Source organism: Epargyreus clarus, unplaced genomic scaffold (assembly GCF_041222505.1).
Source record: "Epargyreus clarus isolate Ecla_fem2 unplaced genomic scaffold, WU_Ecla_fem_2.2 ptg000012l, whole genome shotgun sequence".
NCBI lineage: Eukaryota > Metazoa > Arthropoda > Insecta > Lepidoptera > Hesperiidae > Epargyreus > Epargyreus clarus.
In genome coordinates this window covers 302,481-324,566 of record NW_027332220.1, presented here as the reverse complement: position 1 = coordinate 324,566, position 22,086 = coordinate 302,481, and the positions used below count along the sequence as shown (strand labels likewise).

Here is a 22,086-nt window from a genome sequence, read left to right as displayed (position 1 = left end):
CAGTAAATACCAGAAGTATAACTTTACATTCACTACTCATTATCCTTCGTAAAAACCACTATGGATTGTAGTCGAGAAAGTTGTTATCTGTAACTTATCTGGAAGAGCAAAATTTTGTATTGAACCAGCGTGGTTATCGCTGTTTTTGTGAAACTTATAATTGTATCTATAATTTAAAATATACAAACAGCTGCACGCCTTTCATAGCTTGAGGTCTTGCAAAAGTTACTTTTTATTAATCCAGATATTTTTACCGGGGGCACACCTATTAGTGTAAAGTTAAAGAAGTTCTTGCGGTTCCACCGTCTCTATCCTCAGGAGTAGAATCTGTGATCGGCATTAGGCAGAGCCCCTGATCTGTATGGACTTGGTTACAGATCAACAGATGACCATGGATGACGAAAATCAGTTACCAGCATTATTTCACTTGATTTCAATTGAGAATCTCCGGTAGAGTATTCCTTCGTTTGGTTCTTACAGTAGTGTTCCATTGTAATCTTGCAGAAATACCTGTTCCCAATGTACCCGGAGCTGGCGCGCGCGTTCTACAAGTACGTGCACAAGGCCGGCAAGTGCAAAAACAAGCACATCCCGCAAACCACCTTCCGGCAGCAGTGCGAGCGTATCCTCGCGATGCTCGACGATACCGCCATCATTGAGACTTACGTCAGGTGAGATACTCAAAGTTTAACTTCCAGGTATATTTAGGTTGGGTTAGGTTAGGTAAGCACCCATAACAGATGCATTGATGTAGGAGACGTGGGGGTAGGTAGGACGTAGGGGTGTCCTAGGTCAAAAACATCATCAGCTTCGAGGGGGCTCGCGCGATATTCCCGCGCGCACTTCAAAGACGACAGGATGGATCTTCAGCTCCTTCCTGTACAGAAATGGGCCCTGTTGTGGGCAGACGCTGTCGAGACAGCGGACGAATGCATAGCGTACCTGCAGTCTCGACACAGAGCGTACAGACGAACACCATGCGGCTTTAGCCAGTAGGAGTCCGGCATATTCTCTCCGCTGCCCGCGCGGCTGAGAGGAACCTGTGATGGTTTTCCCCATGAAAAAAAGCTTAGATAAGCACCATCGCTTTACACTTCGTTTGATAAGATTGAGTACAGGAGGATCCTATCAGTAATTATAACAAAATTGGTTAAAATTTCTGCGTCGACTTATTTCAAAGATTGCATAGTTGATGTTTAACCTTATTGCAAGACCTTTGTATCATGTCACTAGTTACTTTGGGTATTTCCTTAAATGATATCCAGAGATGAATTTTAGTGTTCCAAATTCGTCTTATATAAATATTTACCGCTGATGTCATGCCTACCTACTATAATATTACTGGCATAAACGTCAGAACTACCGGAAAAAAGCTATTACCAATTTTGCAGTATGCAAATTGCGATGAAACTAATGCGACTAGATGACTGCAAGGTTGCAAACAAGCTGGCAGTCAACTTCAAGGTAAGTGGTCACTGCCGCTCATGGACATCTGTGACCAATTGAATGACAAATGAGTTGCTACTCCAGATAACTAAAATGGTTGCTTCATGTTTAAGTTATCCGATATGCAAAACCCGGTGGATTTTGGACATCGAATGGGATCGAAATGCAGAACTGCCTCACGCTAGAAACGGATATGGTAATGGTAGAGTCCGAGCCAAACTTCTAGTCCGCGCTAAATATAAAAACGAGTAGCGTCGCAAGCAAATAGTAGGTATTAGCGGGACGAAGAGCGCGGGACCCTCCCGACATCCGCCCGCTGCCTGCTCTCGCCCGCGGGTACATAGCTGCGTTATTGTGCCTTTACTGTTGCTACGGAGTATATGCTTGTAGTTGTGTTCGACCGCATTGGCTGTCTGGCTACACCTGCGCGCAACAACTTCAGAGCGGACTATACATTCTCGACCAACCCATACTGACTCTACCACCTTTTATAATCTTATTGTTCTTATTACCTGGGAGTTTCCCTACCTTCATGTTATCAACCTTAACCGATATCCGTATCTATGTCTGGTCTGAATTTTCTATCGTTTACAATTATTGTGATTGTGGTGTTATCATTGTTTGCGTTTAATTTAATGCCTGTTTTACTAATTGTCTATAAACTCTTATCTATTGTTGGATCTACAATAAATATTGCTCAACGCTAAAAATAAAATTCCTCCGTCTGGATTAAATTATCCTTTTACAGTACAATAATGTAATAAATGTTTTATACTTTTTGTTGACTCATATAGCCAAATGCGGGGGCTATGGCAAAATCGTCGTGTCCTAAGGTTGCCCAGTTTATGTCCTTTCGTGGTTGTATTACTGACGAGGTGCTGAGGACCTCTCTATCCATTAGAGATGGGGTGATGATAACAGCTTTGTGGTATCCTGATCTACCATTGGGAGCATACTCAGTCTTTAAAAAAATCTAACTATAACCTTCTTAAAAATCTAAATATAATTATAACCTTCGTATAAAAAAGACATCGACTCTTGAAAGTTAGGTCTACTTTGTACATGATAAATTAATATCGTCGTATAAACGTTCAGTTATTTGTAGAAACCGCCGAGTACTTATCTGTGTCCATTTAAGATAATTCCCTTATTATTTATTAATATGTATTAACAACATATTTAGTCATGAACCTCCGTCAAGTGCCCTAGAACAGTAAAATTTGACAGTTGTTTAAAGAAACAACTGAATGACGATCAACTGAACAATTGAATAATTTATCTGATGAGACATTATTAAAACCAGTCAGTTTTAATGTTGGACGGATTGAAAATTCTTAAGCGAATCTACTGAGCTCATCTCCAAAATCGAAATAAAAAGTTTTTGCTATACGTTCAGCCATGTTATTTTAAACGATGTAATTAACACAATGGTGTTTGTTTCCAGAATGTTCACATCAGACCCTGAAGAAGCCACCGTGATACCGGACGACCTGCGAAGCCTTCTATACGTCAGCTACAAGTTGTCCATGGACCATTATCCCGAGGGACCACAGACTTGTCTTATGGTACGTGTTGTTTTATTTTAAAAGTATTTTTCCTCAGGTATTTATTTATAATATACGAGTAGCAGACGAGCATGCAGTCCATGTGATGGTAAATGGCTACTGCCGCCCATGGACCTGAGGTCTGCCATAGATGTGCCACTACTCCTGAGGACTAAGCTGGAACGAATTGGAAAAGTATGTCTCCCTTACCACGCCCTTCAACCCAGAACACAGCAGCGCTTCACACTGCCGTTATAAGGCAGAAATAGGTGTGGCGGTGGTGCCTCTGGAGTCCGACTACAAAGGGTTCTACTACTTTCAATTAGGTAGGACTTGAATTTGACCTAGTGTAAATAATAGATACATTTTACCATCACATGGACTGTATGCTTATCTGTTATTTCGATAATACATAAAAAAAAAACTTCGTATGGAGACGTTTACGACTCTTTTTTGAATTTTCTTCCCTAGTCCAGTTTATTGTTGTGCAGATAAACAAGACCCTGACGGCGGTTGTGAAGGGTTGCTTCAACAACAAGGAGTCGCACAGCGTGGGCTTCGTGGTGCGCTGGCTCGAGGAGCACTGTCACCGGCTCATCTTCCCTGTGCATAGGTAATGTTCATGCGCACAATTTGTGCATTTATTAATAATTCGAATTGAATCTGGGCTTTATGTTTGTCTTTACGATATTTGCTTAGTATCAGAACTAAAGTTAATTAGATGTGACATGATGAGATGTGACGACGTTATGTGATATGACGTAACGTGATATAATGTAACGTGACGGTAAGGGATGTGACGTAATGATATGTGATAGGAATGGAGGAAACGTGATAAAATGTAGTTTTTTAAATTACTCATAAAAGAGCGTAACGATTATATTTTGTTTTGCGTTTGTATTTAAGTCAATAAATGTGTGGGCAAAAATAAGTAGTACTACATGTAATATATCCATATGTAAATTTTATTACATTACTAACATTTGTAAATTTGTAATGAATGTTAAATTCCTAACATTTGTTTCTTTTGTAACACTTGTTACTTTATTATCTTCAGTAAGCTCAAGTATTAGTATGTGTGTTGTGCAGGTATTGCGTGCACATGTTGGCGACGCGGCACCGCGACGTGCCCGCGGCGGAGGGCGGCAACTCGGGCTCCGGCATCGAGCTGGCCACGCCCGTGCTGGAGCGCTGCCCCTGGGCCTGCGCGCTGCTGCCGCCCTCCGCCGCCTGGCTCGTCGCCGCCACCGCGCCCGCGCGCTACTCCCGCCCCACGCGCCCGCCCGCGCCGCCCACAGGTACTGTGCGTGACGTCACCGCGCCCGCGCGCTACTCCCGCCCCACGCGCCCGCCCGCGCCGCCCACAGGTACTGTGCGTGACGTCACCGCGCCCGCGCGCTACTCCCGCCCCACGCGCCCGCCCGCGCCGCCCACAGGTACTGTGCGTGACGTCACCGCGCCCGCGCGCTACTCCCGCCCCACGCGCCCGCCCGCGCCGCCCACAGGTACTGTGCGTGACGTCACCGCGCCCGCGCGCTACTCCCGCCCCACGCGCCCGCCCGCGCCGCCCACAGGTACTGTGCGTGACGTCACCGCGCCCGCGCGCTACTCCCGCCCCACGCGCCCGCCCGCGCCGCCCACAGGTACTGTGCGTGACGTCACCGCGCCCGCGCGCTACTCCCGCCCCACGCGCCCGCCCGCGCCGCCCACAGGTACTGTGCGTGACGTCACCGCGCCCGCGCGCTACTCCCGCCCCACGCGCCCGCCCGCGCCGCCCACAGGTACTGTGCGTGACGTCACCGCGCCCGCGCGCTACTCCCGCCCCACGCGCCCGCCCGCGCCGCCCACAGGTACTGTGCGTGACGTCACCGCGCCCGCGCGCTACTCCCGCCCCACGCGCCCGCCCGCGCCGCCCACAGGTACTGTGCGTGACGTCACCGCGCCCGCGCGCTACTCCCGCCCCACGCGCCCGCCCGCGCCGCCCACAGGTACTGTGCGTGACGTCACCGCGCCCGCGCGCTACTCCCGCCCCACGCGCCCGCCCGCGCCGCCCACAGGTACTGTGCGTGACGTCACCGCGCCCGCGCGCTACTCCCGCCCCACGCGCCCGCCCGCGCCGCCCACAGGTACTGTGCGTGACGTCACCGCGCCCGCGCGCTACTCCCGCCCCACGCGCCCGCCCGCGCCGCCCACAGGTACTGTGCGTGACGTCACCGCGCCCGCGCGCTACTCCCGCCCCACGCGCCCGCCCGCGCCGCCCACAGGTACTGTGCGTGACGTCACCGCGCCCGCGCGCTACTCCCGCCCCACGCGCCCGCCCGCGCCGCCCACAGGTACTGTGCGTGACGTCACCGCGCCCGCGCGCTACTCCCGCCCCACGCGCCCGCCCGCGCCGCCCACAGGTACTGTGCGTGACGTCACCGCGCCCGCGCGCTACTCCCGCCCCACGCGACACAGGTACTGTGCCGTGACGTCACCGTGCCGTTCTTAAGCTGCCCCTGTGACCTAATCATTTGTCACAACAAAGTACCACGCAATTTTGCGTGTCGTCATCAAACGCCGCACCATTTAGTCCGCGTCACTACGCATGACGTCAAAGTATGGCAAAATCGCGCCAAACAACGTGTTCATTTCATCGTCGATAATCGTGAGAAGTATCTCTTTACAAAAATATTTAATAATAAAACCTTATTAACGTGTGTTGACGCCCGCACGCGTCTCGCACGCATGCGAAACAACTTATGTGACACGACGCGATCCAAATGACACGCGTGCGGCCGGGACGCGAGTGCGGGACTCACGCGTGGCAGGAAAAGCGACCTTACCGAACTTATTTTCTTTCATGTTGAAATTTTTTAAATGTATAAGTACACTACATATTATACAAATTTTTCCTTTTTTATAACAAAACTATCATAAACATGTACTTTTTAATTTTTTTAACCGTTTTCTGAAATACCCTATTCTCCCGTCAGATCATTAAGTTAAAAATTGTTCTCCTACATACATACACAACATAACATTTATCTGCGCACAGATATTTTTACATATGTTTGTCCCCAGGCGGTGCCACGGCGTCAGCGGCGTGGCTGGCGCGCCTGGTGTGCGCGCTGCCGTCGCACTGGGTGCCGCTGTACTCCTCCCGGGAACACGGCTTGGGGGCGAATAGGTTCCTGCATCACACGCTTGCGTATAGGTGCGTTGTTTTTATAGTGTTGTTTTCCTCTGGTAACTTTCCATCAGGTAGCATCGTCTGCTTTATCGTTAGGCTCAAATATAAAAAAAGAAAAGATAGGAATGAATGGCCAAATTCGAAGGTATAAGGAATAGTGAAAGATATCCAAAGGAATTACGAAGTCAATTTTAAGAAAAATAAAATAATTTTATTCTAAAGATGGGGTGAGACACGCGTGCCAGTTTATATACATATGACAAGAAAAGAGCTTCATTGCAAATATATTTTGTAAAGTGGTTTAAACGGTAGTAAGAATTAGTATGGTTTTACTTAGTGGTAAAATAGTTCAGCTCAGGGGTTGAACGCTGGTGATGATTTCCGGGTCCGCTAATGAAAGTTATGTAGCTGGTTACTGATGTCCATATGTGGTACTCACCGTCTACACCCGTCAGGTAGACTGTAGGCTCGTATGCTACTTAAATCTTATACTGCACCGATGTCCCCCCAGAGGTCCAATGTTGATGGTGGTATCGAATTCCGCTAGTTATGAAATTGGTTACTGATGTCTGTGTGAGGTAGTGACGAGTTACAATTTGGTGGACTCAGTGAGCTCGTATATTATCTTAATAATTTTATATTATCCCTGATGTCCTCCAGGGGTCCGACGCTGGTGTTGGTTTTAGGGTTTGGTAGTTAAAGTAATGAAGTTGGCTATTGGTGTTTTGAGGTTATTGTATTGGGTTATTGTGAGTGAATTCTGTGACCTCGTATGCTCCTTCAGTCTCATGTTCCATCGATGTCCCCCCAGGGGTCCGACGCTGGTGGTGGTGTCGGGCTCGGCGCCGAGCGCGGACGGCGTCACGCTGGTGGCGTGCGCGCCGCTCGAGTGGCGCGAGACGCACTCCTACCAGGGGGACGCCGACTGCGCGCTGCTGCAGCTCTACCCCACGTACGTACCCCGCACTACGCCGCGCTACGTCGCACTACGCCGCTCGAGTGGCGCGAGACGCACTCCTACCAGGGGGACGCCGACTGCGCGCTGCTGCAGCTCTACCCCACGTACGTACCCCGCACTACGCCGCGCTACGTCGCACTACGCCGCTCGAGTGGCGCGAGACGCACTCCTACCAGGGGGACGCCGACTGCGCGCTGCTGCAGCTCTACCCCACGTACGTACCCCGCACTACGCCGCGCTACGTCGCACTACGCCGCTCGAGTGGCGCGAGACGCACTCCTACCAGGGGGACGCCGACTGCGCGCTGCTGCAGCTCTACCCCACGTACGTACCCCGCACTACGCCGCGCTACGTCGCACTACGCCGCTCGAGTGGCGCGAGACGCACTCCTACCAGGGGGACGCCGACTGCGCGCTGCTGCAGCTCTACCCCACGTACGTACCCCGCACTACGCCGCGCTACGTCGCACTACGCCGCTCGAGTGGCGCGAGACGCACTCCTACCAGGGGGACGCCGACTGCGCGCTGCTGCAGCTCTACCCCACGTACGTACCCCGCACTACGCCGCGCTACGTCGCACTACGCCGCTCGAGTGGCGCGAGACGCACTCCTACCAGGGGGACGCCGACTGCGCGCTGCTGCAGCTCTACCCCACGTACGTACCCCGCACTACGCCGCGCTACGTCGCACTACGCCGCTCGAGTGGCGCGAGACGCACTCCTACCAGGGGGACGCCGACTGCGCGCTGCTGCAGCTCTACCCCACGTACGTACCCCGCACTACGCCGCGCTACGTCGCACTACGCCGCTCGAGTGGCGCGAGACGCACTCCTACCAGGGGGACGCCGACTGCGCGCTGCTGCAGCTCTACCCCACGTACGTACCCCGCACTACGCCGCGCTACGTCGCACTACGCCGCTCGAGTGGCGCGAGACGCACTCCTACCAGGGGGACGCCGACTGCGCGCTGCTGCAGCTCTACCCCACGTACGTACCCCGCACTACGCCGCGCTACGTCGCACTACGCCGCTCGAGTGGCGCGAGACGCACTCCTACCAGGGGGACGCCGACTGCGCGCTGCTGCAGCTCTACCCCACGTACGTACCCCGCACTACGCCGCGCTACGTCGCACTACGCCGCTCGAGTGGCGCGAGACGCACTCCTACCAGGGGGACGCCGACTGCGCGCTGCTGCAGCTCTACCCCACGTACGTACCCCGCACTACGCCGCGCTACGTCGCACTACGCCGCTCGAGTGGCGCGAGACGCACTCCTACCAGGGGGACGCCGACTGCGCGCTGCTGCAGCTCTACCCCACGTACGTACCCCGCACTACGCCGCGCTACGTCGCACTACGCCGCTCGAGTGGCGCGAGACGCACTCCTACCAGGGGGACGCCGACTGCGCGCTGCTGCAGCTCTACCCCACGTACGTACCCCGCACTACGCCGCGCTACGTCGCACTACGCCGCTCGAGTGGCGCGAGACGCACTCCTACCAGGGGGACGCCGACTGCGCGCTGCTGCAGCTCTACCCCACGTACGTACCCCGCACTACGCCGCGCTACGTCGCACTACGCCGCTCGAGTGGCGCGAGACGCACTCCTACCAGGGGGACGCCGACTGCGCGCTGCTGCAGCTCTACCCCACGTACGTACCCCGCACTACGCCGCGCTACGTCGCACTACGCCGCTCGAGTGGCGCGAGACGCACTCCTACCAGGGGGACGCCGACTGCGCGCTGCTGCAGCTCTACCCCACGTACGTACCCCGCACTACGCCGCGCTACGTCGCACTACGCCGCTCGAGTGGCGCGAGACGCACTCCTACCAGGGGGACGCCGACTGCGCGCTGCTGCAGCTCTACCCCACGTACGTACCCCGCACTACGCCGCGCTACGTCGCACTACGCCGCTCGAGTGGCGCGAGACGCACTCCTACCAGGGGGACGCCGACTGCGCGCTGCTGCAGCTCTACCCCACGTACGTACCCCGCACTACGCCGCGCTACGTCGCACTACGCCGCTCGAGTGGCGCGAGACGCACTCCTACCAGGGGGACGCCGACTGCGCGCTGCTGCAGCTCTACCCCACGTACGTACCCCGCACTACGCCGCGCTACGTCGCACTACGCCGCTCGAGTGGCGCGAGACGCACTCCTACCAGGGGGACGCCGACTGCGCGCTGCTGCAGCTCTACCCCACGTACGTACCCCGCACTACGCCGCGCTACGTCGCACTACGCCGCTCGAGTGGCGCGAGACGCACTCCTACCAGGGGGACGCCGACTGCGCGCTGCTGCAGCTCTACCCCACGTACGTACCCCGCACTACGCCGCGCTACGTCGCACTACGCCGCTCGAGTGGCGCGAGACGCACTCCTACCAGGGGGACGCCGACTGCGCGCTGCTGCAGCTCTACCCCACGTACGTACCCCGCACTACGCCGCGCTACGTCGCACTACGCCGCTCGAGTGGCGCGAGACGCACTCCTACCAGGGGGACGCCGACTGCGCGCTGCTGCAGCTCTACCCCACGTACGTACCCCGCACTACGCCGCGCTACGTCGCACTACGCCGCTCGAGTGGCGCGAGACGCACTCCTACCAGGGGGACGCCGACTGCGCGCTGCTGCAGCTCTACCCCACGTACGTACCCCGCACTACGCCGCGCTACGTCGCACTACGCCGCTCGAGTGGCGCGAGACGCACTCCTACCAGGGGGACGCCGACTGCGCGCTGCTGCAGCTCTACCCCACGTACGTACCCCGCACTACGCCGCGCTACGTCGCACTACGCCGCTCGAGTGGCGCGAGACGCACTCCTACCAGGGGGACGCCGACTGCGCGCTGCTGCAGCTCTACCCCACGTACGTACCCCGCACTACGCCGCGCTACGTCGCACTACGCCGCTCGAGTGGCGCGAGACGCACTCCTACCAGGGGGACGCCGACTGCGCGCTGCTGCAGCTCTACCCCACGTACGTACCCCGCACTACGCCGCGCTACGTCGCACTACGCCGCTCGAGTGGCGCGAGACGCACTCCTACCAGGGGGACGCCGACTGCGCGCTGCTGCAGCTCTACCCCACGTACGTACCCCGCACTACGCCGCGCTACGTCGCACTACGCCGCTCGAGTGGCGCGAGACGCACTCCTACCAGGGGGACGCCGACTGCGCGCTGCTGCAGCTCTACCCCACGTACGTACCCCGCACTACGCCGCGCTACGTCGCACTACGCCGCGCTACGTCGCACTACGCCGCTCGAGTGGCGCGAGACGCACTCCTACCAGGGGGACGCCGACTGCGCGCTGCTGCAGCTCTACCCCACGTACGTACCCCGCACTACGCCGCGCTACGTCGCACTACGCCGCTCGAGTGGCGCGAGACGCACTCCTACCAGGGGGACGCCGACTGCGCGCTGCTGCAGCTCTACCCCACGTACGTACCCCGCACTACGCCGCGCTACGTCGCACTACGCCGCTCGAGTGGCGCGAGACGCACTCCTACCAGGGGGACGCCGACTGCGCGCTGCTGCAGCTCTACCCCACGTACGTACCCCGCACTACGCCGCGCTACGTCGCACTACGCCGCTCGAGTGGCGCGAGACGCACTCCTACCAGGGGGACGCCGACTGCGCGCTGCTGCAGCTCTACCCCACGTACGTACCCCGCACTACGCCGCGCTACGTCGCACTACGCCGCTCGAGTGGCGCGAGACGCACTCCTACCAGGGGGACGCCGACTGCGCGCTGCTGCAGCTCTACCCCACGTACGTACCCCGCACTACGCCGCGCTACGTCGCACTACGCCGCTCGAGTGGCGCGAGACGCACTCCTACCAGGGGTACGCCGACTGCGCGCTGCTGCAGCTCTACCCCACGTACGTACCCCGCACTACGCCGCGCTACGTCGCACTACGCCGCTCGAGTGGCGCGAGACGCACTCCTACCAGGGGGACGCCGACTGCGCGCTGCTGCAGCTCTACCCCACGTACGTACCCCGCACTACGCCGCGCTACGTCGCACTACGCCGCTCGAGTGGCGCGAGACGCACTCCTACCAGGGGGACGCCGACTGCGCGCTGCTGCAGCTCTACCCCACGTACGTACCCCGCACTACGCCGCGCTACGTCGCACTACGCCGCTCGAGTGGCGCGAGACGCACTCCTACCAGGGGGACGCCGACTGCGCGCTGCTACAGCTCTACCCCACGTACGTACCCCGCACTACGCCGCGCTACGTCGCACTACGCCGCTCGAGTGGCGCGAGACGCACTCCTACCAGGGGGACGCCGACTGCGCGCTGCTGCAGCTCTACCCCACGTACGTACCCCGCACTACGCCGCGCTACGTCGCACTACGCCGCGCTACGTCGCACTACGCCGCTCGAGTGGCGCGAGACGCACTCCTACCAGGGGGACGCCGACTGCGCGCTGCTGCAGCTCTACCCCACGTACGTACCCCGCACTACGCCGCGCTACGTCGCACTACGCCGCTCGAGTGGCGCGAGACGCACTCCTACCAGGGGGACGCCGACTGCGCGCTGCTGCAGCTCTACCCCACGTACGTACCCCGCACTACGCCGCGCTACGTCGCACTACGCCGCTCGAGTGGCGCGAGACGCACTCCTACCAGGGGGACGCCGACTGCGCGCTGCTGCAGCTCTACCCCACGTACGTACCCCGCACTACGCCGCGCTACGTCGCACTACGCCGCTCGAGTGGCGCGAGACGCACTCCTACCAGGGGGACGCCGACTGCGCGCTGCTGCAGCTCTACCCCACGTACGTACCCCGCACTACGCCGCGCTACGTCGCACTACGCCGCTCGAGTGGCGCGAGACGCACTCCTACCAGGGGGACGCCGACTGCGCGCTGCTGCAGCTCTACCCCACGTACGTACCCCGCACTACGCCGCGCTACGTCGCACTACGCCGCTCGAGTGGCGCGAGACGCACTCCTACCAGGGGTACGCCGACTGCGCGCTGCTGCAGCTCTACCCCACGTACGTACCCCGCACTACGCCGCGCTACGTCGCACTACGCCGCTCGAGTGGCGCGAGACGCACTCCTACCAGGGGTACGCCGACTGCGCGCTGCTGCAGCTCTACCCCACGTACGTACCCCGCACTACGCCGCGCTACGTCGCACTACGCCGCGCTTCGACACACTGCACCGCTTTACGCCGCACCACCCTGCACCGCTTTACGCCGCACCACCCTGCACCGTATTACGCTGCACCTCCCTGCACCACACCGCGCCACCCCGCACTACCCCGCACTATCCAACACTGTATCGCACTACAATACACTGCCCCGCACCATCTCACACTACGCCGCACTCCACCGCACTGTGCCAAACTACACCACTGCGCCAGGCTACACTACTACCGCAGGCTACATCTCTACGCCAGACTGCATCAATGCGCCATAGTCTGGTATAGTATCACTGCACCTGACTATACCAAACTCTCACTCGTTACTTCTAAAAATACTGTATTTTAGAAGTAACGAGTGAGAGTTTAAGTATTTTTCCTATATTATAATACCACACTACTACACATACAGTCATATAATTTATATTGGTATGACTGTTTCACATCTGTAATATACAGGGTGATTTTTTTAAATGGGCCTTCAGGGCCAAACCTATCGAAAGCCGGCGATGCATTGGCGACTCCTCTGGTGTTGCAAATGTCCATAGGCGACGGTGACTGCTTTCCGTCAGGTAGCCCGTCTGCCTTATCGTTAGGTTAAATATAAAAAAAAAAAAAAACAAAACTAAAAAGGTAAGGAATAACGAAAATTGCAGAAAATAATTACAAGGTCGATTTTGAGACAAATTAAAACTGCGTCATTGGATTTTTTTATACATTTCCCTAGCCGTGAATCAAACGATTATTGATAACTTCCAACTAGTTATCCATATCACAACATATCACTTATATACATTTAAAATTTTTCCTTGAAATTTGGAATATAAAACCCCACTAAACCCCCTGCTACCTTACAGGTACGCATTGGTGGAACACGCGCCTCGCATGCTGTACCTGAACACGTCGATCCGCGGCTACCCCAAGGGGCTGAGGGTGGGGTCAGACCCTCGTAAACCCATCCTCGACATCAACGCGGACTTCGACTCCTTCACCTTCAAGGGCGCGCCCTACACGCTGGATGCTATTGAGGTAGGAGTAGTGGAATAACTAGTTAAAACTATACATAAAAAAAAAATCAGGGACACATATGGTGCCTTGGGTCATAGATTTTAAAAGTTCATACATGTGTCATTACTCTCCCATTGTTGAGAAAATACCTTATTGGGATTATTGAGACCTTATAGTATTACAGATGGGTTAATTTTATAACTTACGGCTTGACGAATTTCAACATAGATGTCAATGGAATCAACTAAATTGTAGGAGTGATATAGGTTACATTACAAACCTTTTTAATTTTTATTTAATGATTTTTCTTAACCTTTTCATTTAAATATTTTAAGTAGATTTGTTTATTCTTGTAATGATTATAAAATACAAATAAATAGTTTGATTTGTTTTGTAGGTGTGGGGTTGCGGAGACCAGGCGTCGCGGGAAACGCAGCTGGAGATTAAGAAGTGGCAGGTGAAAGAGGCCGAGAGACAACGACAGGTAAATAATATTTGAAGATGTTAGACGTTTATGTGGTTCGTCTCCAGAGGTACCACCTCCACACTGCTTTGAAACGTGTGGTATCAGGCACCTATTTAGAAAAGGACCCCTCAAGGGGTTAAAAATCCTTTTCTTAATAGGTAATCTGTTGAAAGCCTTAATCTGTTCGGTAATTTGTTCCAAATCTTCATATTTTAAGCAAGATATATGAAAATCAGTATTTGACTTTCTAGTTAAAACTAATAAAACATGTTTTATTTTGTTACATCACCTCCCAAAAGGGAAATAAGGGGTGAAAGTCTACGCATATAAAATATCAATCAGACAATTCTTTACATTCTACAGGTGAAGATATCAGCGGCGGACTGGATCGAACACCCCGACCGCTACCTCCTGGAGCTGGCGGGCCGGCCGCAATACAACAACTCCGCCAGCTAGTCATACATTGCGCGTTACTCCCACGGGCGGATCCACACGACGTAAGGAGGAGGCAATGGATTACGTACACTGCGATCTTGTATAATTCTTGAGTTAATGTATTGAGCGCTTGTGTGACGGTAACGACTCTGTTACCTATTCCAATACATTGCGCGTTTGATACGGTGAGCGGATACAAACGACGTATAGGGCGAGCATTGGATTACGTATACTACGATCGAGTTGACATTGAATGTTTGTTTCAAGGTTATTAGAAACAGTTTTTGTGCGTACATTGCGCGTTACAATTTTGTATTACAATTTTAACTTTATTTAGCAAGCAATGTATGTTTGTGCGACGAAGCAATGGGTGACGTGCAGTGCGATTGTGTCTGCAACGTATTAACATAATTATGTCAGATTAATTTGTATGTACATTACAGTATTTTCTTTATTTAGAAGGCATTGAATAATGTTGAACTAAACATGTGTATCGCGCATTCAAAAGGTCTAAGCAGAAAATTAAAAAAAACGTTCTAAAAACAAATAGTCAAGAGTATTTTTATAAGTTGGTGAAAATGTTATAAAATAAAAAATGTTAATTTATATTACGCCGTAGGACTTTAGTCAAATATTACTTGTTGTATAATGTAAAATGTTCGATTGTCGTCAAAATACGTGAACAATAATTTCTTGGAGTCAAATTGCATTTAATCGCCCTACCAAGTCAGTCAATTTAATATTGCTTCAGTAAGAAAGAAGGACCTTCACAGATATGCTTCTTTTATCATCGGAGATCGACACATCGATCGGACATCGGTAAATAATAATCAATCTATTTATATTTTGCCTACCAAAAATTGTATAAAATTCATCCTAGACATTGTCAAATTTTCATCTTTTATAAAAAAAAATACTGTTAATAAAAAACATTAGCTACTTTTCGGGGCCAAGATACAGTGATCAAATGCTACCCGGATAAGTATAAACGCTAGCCAAAGCTACTTTTAACTTTTGATCCAAGAATTGAACGTGAAAAAACGCGACACAGTATAAATGAAGTCCTTAAAACACGCGTTTTTGATACTGCAACCGAACGCAACAAGTCGCTGAATCCAATCGTCATCAACCCATTACTGTCCCACTGCTGGGCATGGGTCTCCTCTTAGAATGAGAAGGATTAGGCCATAGTCCACCGCGCTGGACAAGTGCGAATTTAAACGAATCGAAATCAATCGCCGATGTTAAATATAGCATATCTACTAAGATCGTATTTAATAAATATGTTTGTAAATCGTATCAAGTTCCTAACATCCAGTAGAAATCACGTTTTATACGACACGGTTTAAAAAATCATATTAGTACTTAAATGTTACTTAACCATGAAATTGATACTTAAATATAAATAATTATTTACATCACAAAGATTATTGTTATATTTATAATTTTTATGTAATAATTAATAGAAATAGCATACTGCAATTATTTAAATTTCGGCCTTAAAATTATATAATTATGAATATAAAGTAATATTCAGTTGAGCGAATCGATTTGGATCTGAAATTTAATATAATATTATATAATGCATATTATTATGTAGCTAATATCCTAAATAATATTAAATATTAAAATTAAAATTCATTTTTGAAATAATAGTATATCTACTATATTTATTATAATAAAAAATATCAATTTATAGAATGCTTTAAAAATAAAATAGTGTGTAGAGTGAATTATGACATGAATTTTGGAAAATATGGAGTGCCTTAAATAATTTGGCTTTAGCTTGGAGACTATGTGCTCATATGATATTAGAAACTGATTTTTGACACATACTAACAGACAAAAAATGCTACTTATATTTTACTATATTCTTCATATTTTGATTTTTCTTATGTATTGAATAAGTTATTTAAATTTTTAACTTTTATTAACTTAAAAGTTCTTTTGAAACAGTAGACTTTGTAAGTGGCCTAATGTTTTTGTCTGCTAGTATTTAAATGAATGATTTTTTTATCACAAACGTAGAAGATGTGGAATGTAAATCTTTTAGATGTACTCTTGCATTAGTTTGAGGTTTCTTTAGAAGCGCCTAAAGGACCTCTATAAGACTTGATGACTCCTCAGGGGTTAAAAATGTCCAGGCTATAGATACCCCCAGGGGACTATAACTTATGTTAAACTTATTATTTTAATATCTTATCCTATATTATAATTAATTATAATATAATAACTCCAGAAGTTTGTAGTTTGCTCAAAAAGAGTAACCAAAAAGTATAAATGTGTGAGAATAATAGTAATTCTAAAGTTTTCTTTCATATTAATGATAATTGGACTCTTTATTGAAGTGTAGTCAAAATTAGACCAAAAATGTTAGTATATCTGAAAGTACTGAATGTGGCATCAATTAAGAAAATAGCATGAGAACTTGCAATATTAAAAGGCGCACAAAATGTATTACACTTGCGTGTTCGAAACTTTTATGTCTGCTTAAATAACTGCCATTTGAAACTCATTTCATTTGCACAATATCAATGCAAACAAAACTGGTTAAAAAAATCAAGTACGAAAATGGCTGAACTGTATGAATTTTTTAACATGTTAACTGTTAAGTTTTGCAAAAAGTTAAGGAAAAAAGATATTTTGATTTTATGGAATTTGTATCTAAAAATTAAAATATCGATAAATATAGTTATATACAATGTTTCAAATAATTGTAGTTTTAATGTAGAGTAATAATACGTTCACAGCGTTTTGTAAGCCATATTGTAAGTCAGTTCTACAATTGCGTATTTATAAGGCAATTATTAATGGAAATAAATTATGTGATGATTGTGAATATAACTTAAATTTGGATGTCCACTGTACTTATGAAAAATCCTTGCACGAGAGATGGGATTCTTTCCGTAACATATCGATTTTCAAGTCGATTCAAGATGAAATTTAAAAATTGGTTCACAATATCGAGGATTAGAGGATCGATTACTTAAAAATCAATTCCTTATATTGCTGGTTTGGGCGAAAATAAAACGTCATTCGACTTTATTGCCAATGAAAAAAAACAATAAAAGAAATATATAAGATTAACATGAAATAAGTACGTCAGTCAAGTTTTTAAGTTATTACAATAGAAAAATCGATTGTTGATTTTTTATATCTAAAATCGATTAATTACTGAGTATAAGATAGATAGATAAATAAATCGAGTATTCTATCTCAGATCGACATCACTACCTTAGACCTCACGATTTGCCGCCCCGAGCCAGTGGCAGGCAAATATGCCAATGATGTGGACAAAGAATAGAATCACCTAATTTTATTATTAAATTATTATATTTTTGAGGAGTTTTGTAATAATAAAATTGATTTAATAACAAACGAGGTAAAACGAGTTATGTTTTAAGATAAGGTTTGATATTTACATTTGTGAAGCAAGTAAGTCAAAATGTTTATTAAAGGTGTGGCTTTATGCAACTTTCAGAACATTATGTGTAACATTAGAACCCATTGTGTCTCTGTTTTTGCTTTATAACGGCAAAGCGTTACTGTGTTCTGAGTTTACGATATACACGAAGCGTTCCCACTTAGTCCTTACTGGGGTTACGGGTAGGGACGATTCTGTGGCCAATCTCAAATCAGATTGGAATTCTTTTTGAAGTAATTTCAGACTTGTATAGACAAAGACCACGTAACATTTGGTCTACCTTACAATTACTACTTTATTCATAAAAATGGTAGTGGAATATTCACATTTTCATGCGTTTTCGCAACCGTTAAGGAAATAAATTATTTCTAATACGTATATCATTAAATTCAGACTATTCAACAACAGACCTCAATTATGGTCAAAATTGAAAGCCCTAGGCAACCACTGCTCAGTGGATACTTTTTTTATTAGTTAGTGAGTTCGTGAAGCGACGTAAATGACTTGTAGTTATTGATATTGTAGTGCTTTACAATTTTATTGTATCATATTGTATTATAAGTTATGTTAATAAAGTCTGTATTTTACTAAAAAGTGTTTTTGTTGAAGCTTTTCGTGTATTTTGTTGGTAGTAACCACTTACCGGGTTAGTCAGGTGGACGGCATGTTCGTTTGCTATTTCTATTTAGCTATATATATTTCTATTTATATACATAAAAAATAAGTTAATATAATGACATACATTTCTACAGGCGGACCCTTATGCCTGCCATACACACTATGGTGCACCGGAGAGGTCTACCTGTTCAGGTATGCCTGTGCAGGTACACCGGACTGTGTCTGGGAACATACCTGTGCAATTTTTAAAACCTGTGCGTGCGACCGGCGCAAAACTAAAAATCATATTTTCTTGTGACACTGTACGGCGCGTTATCGTCTTCTATCGATGCCATCGTTACAGAACTGAATACCGTACGGTACACTGGAACGTTTCTACACACGCTACCGACACCGGCGTTAAACTGTCCGGTAGATCGTAGCGTGTGGCTTACATAAGGTGATTGAAAATGTCAGGGCTCTACTTTTTAGTGATTTTTTAGTCTATTGTATTCTATCACGGGTTGGTATGATCCTTTAGTGATGTGTGAAAATTAAACAAATTACATCCTTCATATAATTTTATTTATCAAAATTATTTATTTTACTTACAGTTAATTATTACTTACAGTTAATTATTAAATTCTCTATACATTTAAATATCACAGGTGGTCAACTATATAGGTAAAACTAATTTCTTGGAGGTATTTTTTAAATATTACTTGAAATACCATTATGGTCCTATGGCGAATAAAGAATAAAAAGTTACGCAACTATAAAAAGGTAAGTAATAAACGTCTTATTACGTATAATTAAAAGAAAATGCATTAAAAACATATTTAAAGTTTGCCTATAAAAACCATGGCACCTTTTTATCCATTCTGATGATTCTAAATCTGGCCTGAAAACAAGCGCGGTGGTAAATTTTTCAAAACCAAGCTACAACCTCAAGAACTAACATAAACTACAACCTATCGAAGAAATATCAAAAACGCCACTAATGACATTATCGTAAATCTGGAAATTATCAACAGCCAACAGTAAAACCTAACAGCGTTTAACGATTCGTGAACTTCATACATCTTGGGGAACCCGTAAGATACACGTGGACGTCCTGACATAAATCAGCACGAAATGACTTTATTAAAAGAAATGCACCTGAATTCTTCAATATAAAATATTAAATAAATAAATCCGTGATATACCGTCTTTTTTCACCTAATTATTACCACCGCGCTTTTTTTGGCTTTGATCTATCTCTATAAACGTACCCATCCCTTACTTGAACCTTAAATATTACCTATCATTATTTATCTTATGAATAGTGGGGGTAATAATTTCCAAATACAATTGATTCGCATTTGAAAAATGTTACCAGTTAATATTTAAAATTACCCGCATTTGATTTAAAATACTTAAACATAAAGTAAATTATCCATGACTTTATAAACCTATTGACACCTAACTTTGTAAATTTTTATTTTATTTAACACGCAGTACAAAAGTGTAATAAAATTAATCATATGTAGGGTAGGTATATGTATCAATAAGTGACAATAAAATCTATCATATAAAGTATAATGTGTGAAGATATTTTCCTGACCTTTTATTTAAAGAACAGCAGAGAGCTGTTCTTTTGAACTAAATTTGTGCTTTTTTCTTTACGTATACCTATTTTAGAGGTCTTCAGGACACATTGAGCGATTAAAACTGCGATTATGTCAGTCGAAATTTCGAGAAAGTGGCTTAAATACATCCTGACTAAATCAGTTTCCTTTATACATTCATCCTTACATTCCCTTTAGTTACCAATTCTATAGTTTAAGCTTAATAGCAACTATATTGCAATGTAAACGACGTTTCCTCTCTTGGTCCTATCGTGTAAATAAGGCCTGGAGGAACCTCTGCAGCGGGAGCTCCACCAACAGGTGCAGGGGTAGTGACGTCAGGTATGTCATGAATATCGTTGTAAACCAGTGGCCACCCTGTAAGTATTTTGAATATTAATTAATTATGTTAAATTGTTAAGCAATACTTTTGATAAATATTCACAGACATGTTTAGAATGTGAAGGTTTAAAATCTTATTTTTTGTACTGATTATCAGATTATATTTAAATAATCAAAGCTTCGGGAATAACCAAATTTTTATAAAATGAAATGAATATTAATTTCAATATTATATTTGACCATAAAAAGGGCATTTGGGGCTCTAACAACGCATTCGTGACTGACCTCAAGAAGGAATCTAGGAGTCAATTACAGATTTTCATGGGCGGCAGTGGACCTTTAGCATCTTTTTAATGTACATTATGTACTAAATTACTGATTGATTAAAACGCTGCCTAAAACTGCAAAAGTAAACTCTAAAGATTAGATTACCCGTAGGTATATTAAGGTCTATCTAATACTCACGATTTCATAGATGGAAGCTCTGGAGAGGGTGGTCTTGATGGCCATCTGTGTGAGGTTAAACCCCCAGTGCACCATGAGGATGGATAGCGACATGCGAGAGAGCACTTGCCACCCGCGCCACGTCAACAGTCGCCAAATTGGAGCTGGTGACAAAGATAACATTGGTACATAGATTAGACAGGCAGGAAAACATTGTGAGAAAAGCTACATGCCTGAGAGATTGTGAGTAATTCGTCATCTTGCGATCTTGCACGCGAGGGTTCGGTATCACAAAATTTGCATTTTTTTATGTTAAATATTTTTTTTACAGTTTTATAGTTTTTTTTTATCCTAGAGTTGATATCTCGCCGCATTTTGTCGTACTTTGGAATGCTGTTTAATCTTCTAAAATCATTGAAACGTCTATCACCAAAATTATACTTAGAACTTTTAACAGCAGCATTGTTATTATTATGCAAAGCCGATCGTAATACGTAATTAGTTGATTACATTTAAAACTTATAACTGACAAAAATAGCAATCGAAAGTATTTCTAAAATTACCCAAACGGATACTTCGATTACCCAGGGCGGGGCGGGGCAGGTACCAACCATAGTAAGCCAGACTTACTATGGTTGATACTTTTTGGGGGACAGCAAATAAAAAAAAATCACTCTTTTTATGCATTCGCTCTTCATTTCTACAGGAGAATCATTTATCGTACTATATTCAAATAACAGGGCGGCAATCTACGCCGAGGCAAATGCATCCTGCTTCGGGGCGGCAAATATATCCTATGCTACTAAAACTGCTACGTTACAAGCACTATCGTCATCTAACGTCAGTACACTCACCATCAATCCTGTAGAAGAAGCCGATCATACAAATGACAATGATGAGCGCGAACACGGGGCGGTCGAGCGCGGCGTACAGCGCCACGGCCGGCCGCGAGGTGGCGCGCTGGATCACGTAGCCCGCCATGATCCATGTGGGGATGCCCACGATTGCGAGCCGGTAGGTTAGGCGGTACCACTGTGGGCAACAATAAACAACGTTAAGTTAAATTTGATGTGGTAGCATGCTTTGTGGTTCGACTTCGAGGGCACCATCGCCACACCTATTTATACCTAATAACAGCAGTGGTAAGCGCTGCAGTGTTCTGGTTTGAAGGGTGTGGTAAGGGAGACATACGTTTCCGAGGCTTTCCAGCCTAGTCCTCATAGGTAGCGGCGCATCTGTTGCCGACCTCAGGTAGAAAATTAATCCTATCTTGGGTTGACTACAGCTGTCCAAGGGCGGGAGTAGCCACTTACTATCAGGTGCACTCTTATTTGCTACTTTTGTAATTTAATAAAAATCCCCTGTCACAATAAGAAAGGTTCTGGTCTTCGTCGACCACGTTGACAATGCAGGTTATAGTCTGGTTTCTCAAGTCGCTTACACGAGATAGATCGATAAATCACTCTTATATTTTTACTTATTTGATATTTAATCTCATTACGTCCAAAAA

The 22,086-nt window shown here is 47.6% G+C and overlaps 2 protein-coding genes across 2 annotated transcripts in view; one reads left to right on the top strand and one right to left on the bottom strand.

The window, feature by feature from the left end:
- Window positions 1–18,180, top strand: part of LOC140746013 (uncharacterized) — a 28,349-nt gene extending 10,169 nt beyond the window's left edge. The window contains exons 3-11 of the mRNA XM_073077993.1: window positions 505–671; window positions 2,891–3,011; window positions 3,482–3,603; window positions 4,080–4,288; window positions 6,054–6,186; window positions 6,974–7,114; window positions 13,111–13,282; window positions 13,659–13,745; window positions 14,091–18,180. Of these exons, the coding sequence (XP_072934094.1) occupies window positions 505–671; window positions 2,891–3,011; window positions 3,482–3,603; window positions 4,080–4,288; window positions 6,054–6,186; window positions 6,974–7,114; window positions 13,111–13,282; window positions 13,659–13,745; window positions 14,091–14,183 (1,245 nt within the window). The 3' untranslated portion in view covers window positions 14,184–18,180. The remainder of the gene's footprint in view (window positions 1–504; window positions 672–2,890; window positions 3,012–3,481; window positions 3,604–4,079; window positions 4,289–6,053; window positions 6,187–6,973; window positions 7,115–13,110; window positions 13,283–13,658; window positions 13,746–14,090) is intronic.
- A 1,650-nt stretch (window positions 18,181–19,830) lies between these two features.
- LOC140746006 (O-acyltransferase like protein-like) overlaps window positions 19,831–22,086 on the bottom strand; it is a 34,260-nt gene continuing 32,004 nt past the window's right edge. Inside the window, exons 10-12 of the mRNA XM_073077983.1 lie at window positions 21,431–21,608; window positions 20,598–20,740; window positions 19,831–20,168 (exon numbers count right to left, since the gene is read on the bottom strand). Of these exons, the coding sequence (XP_072934084.1) occupies window positions 20,058–20,168; window positions 20,598–20,740; window positions 21,431–21,608 (432 nt within the window). The 3' untranslated portion in view covers window positions 19,831–20,057. The remainder of the gene's footprint in view (window positions 20,169–20,597; window positions 20,741–21,430; window positions 21,609–22,086) is intronic.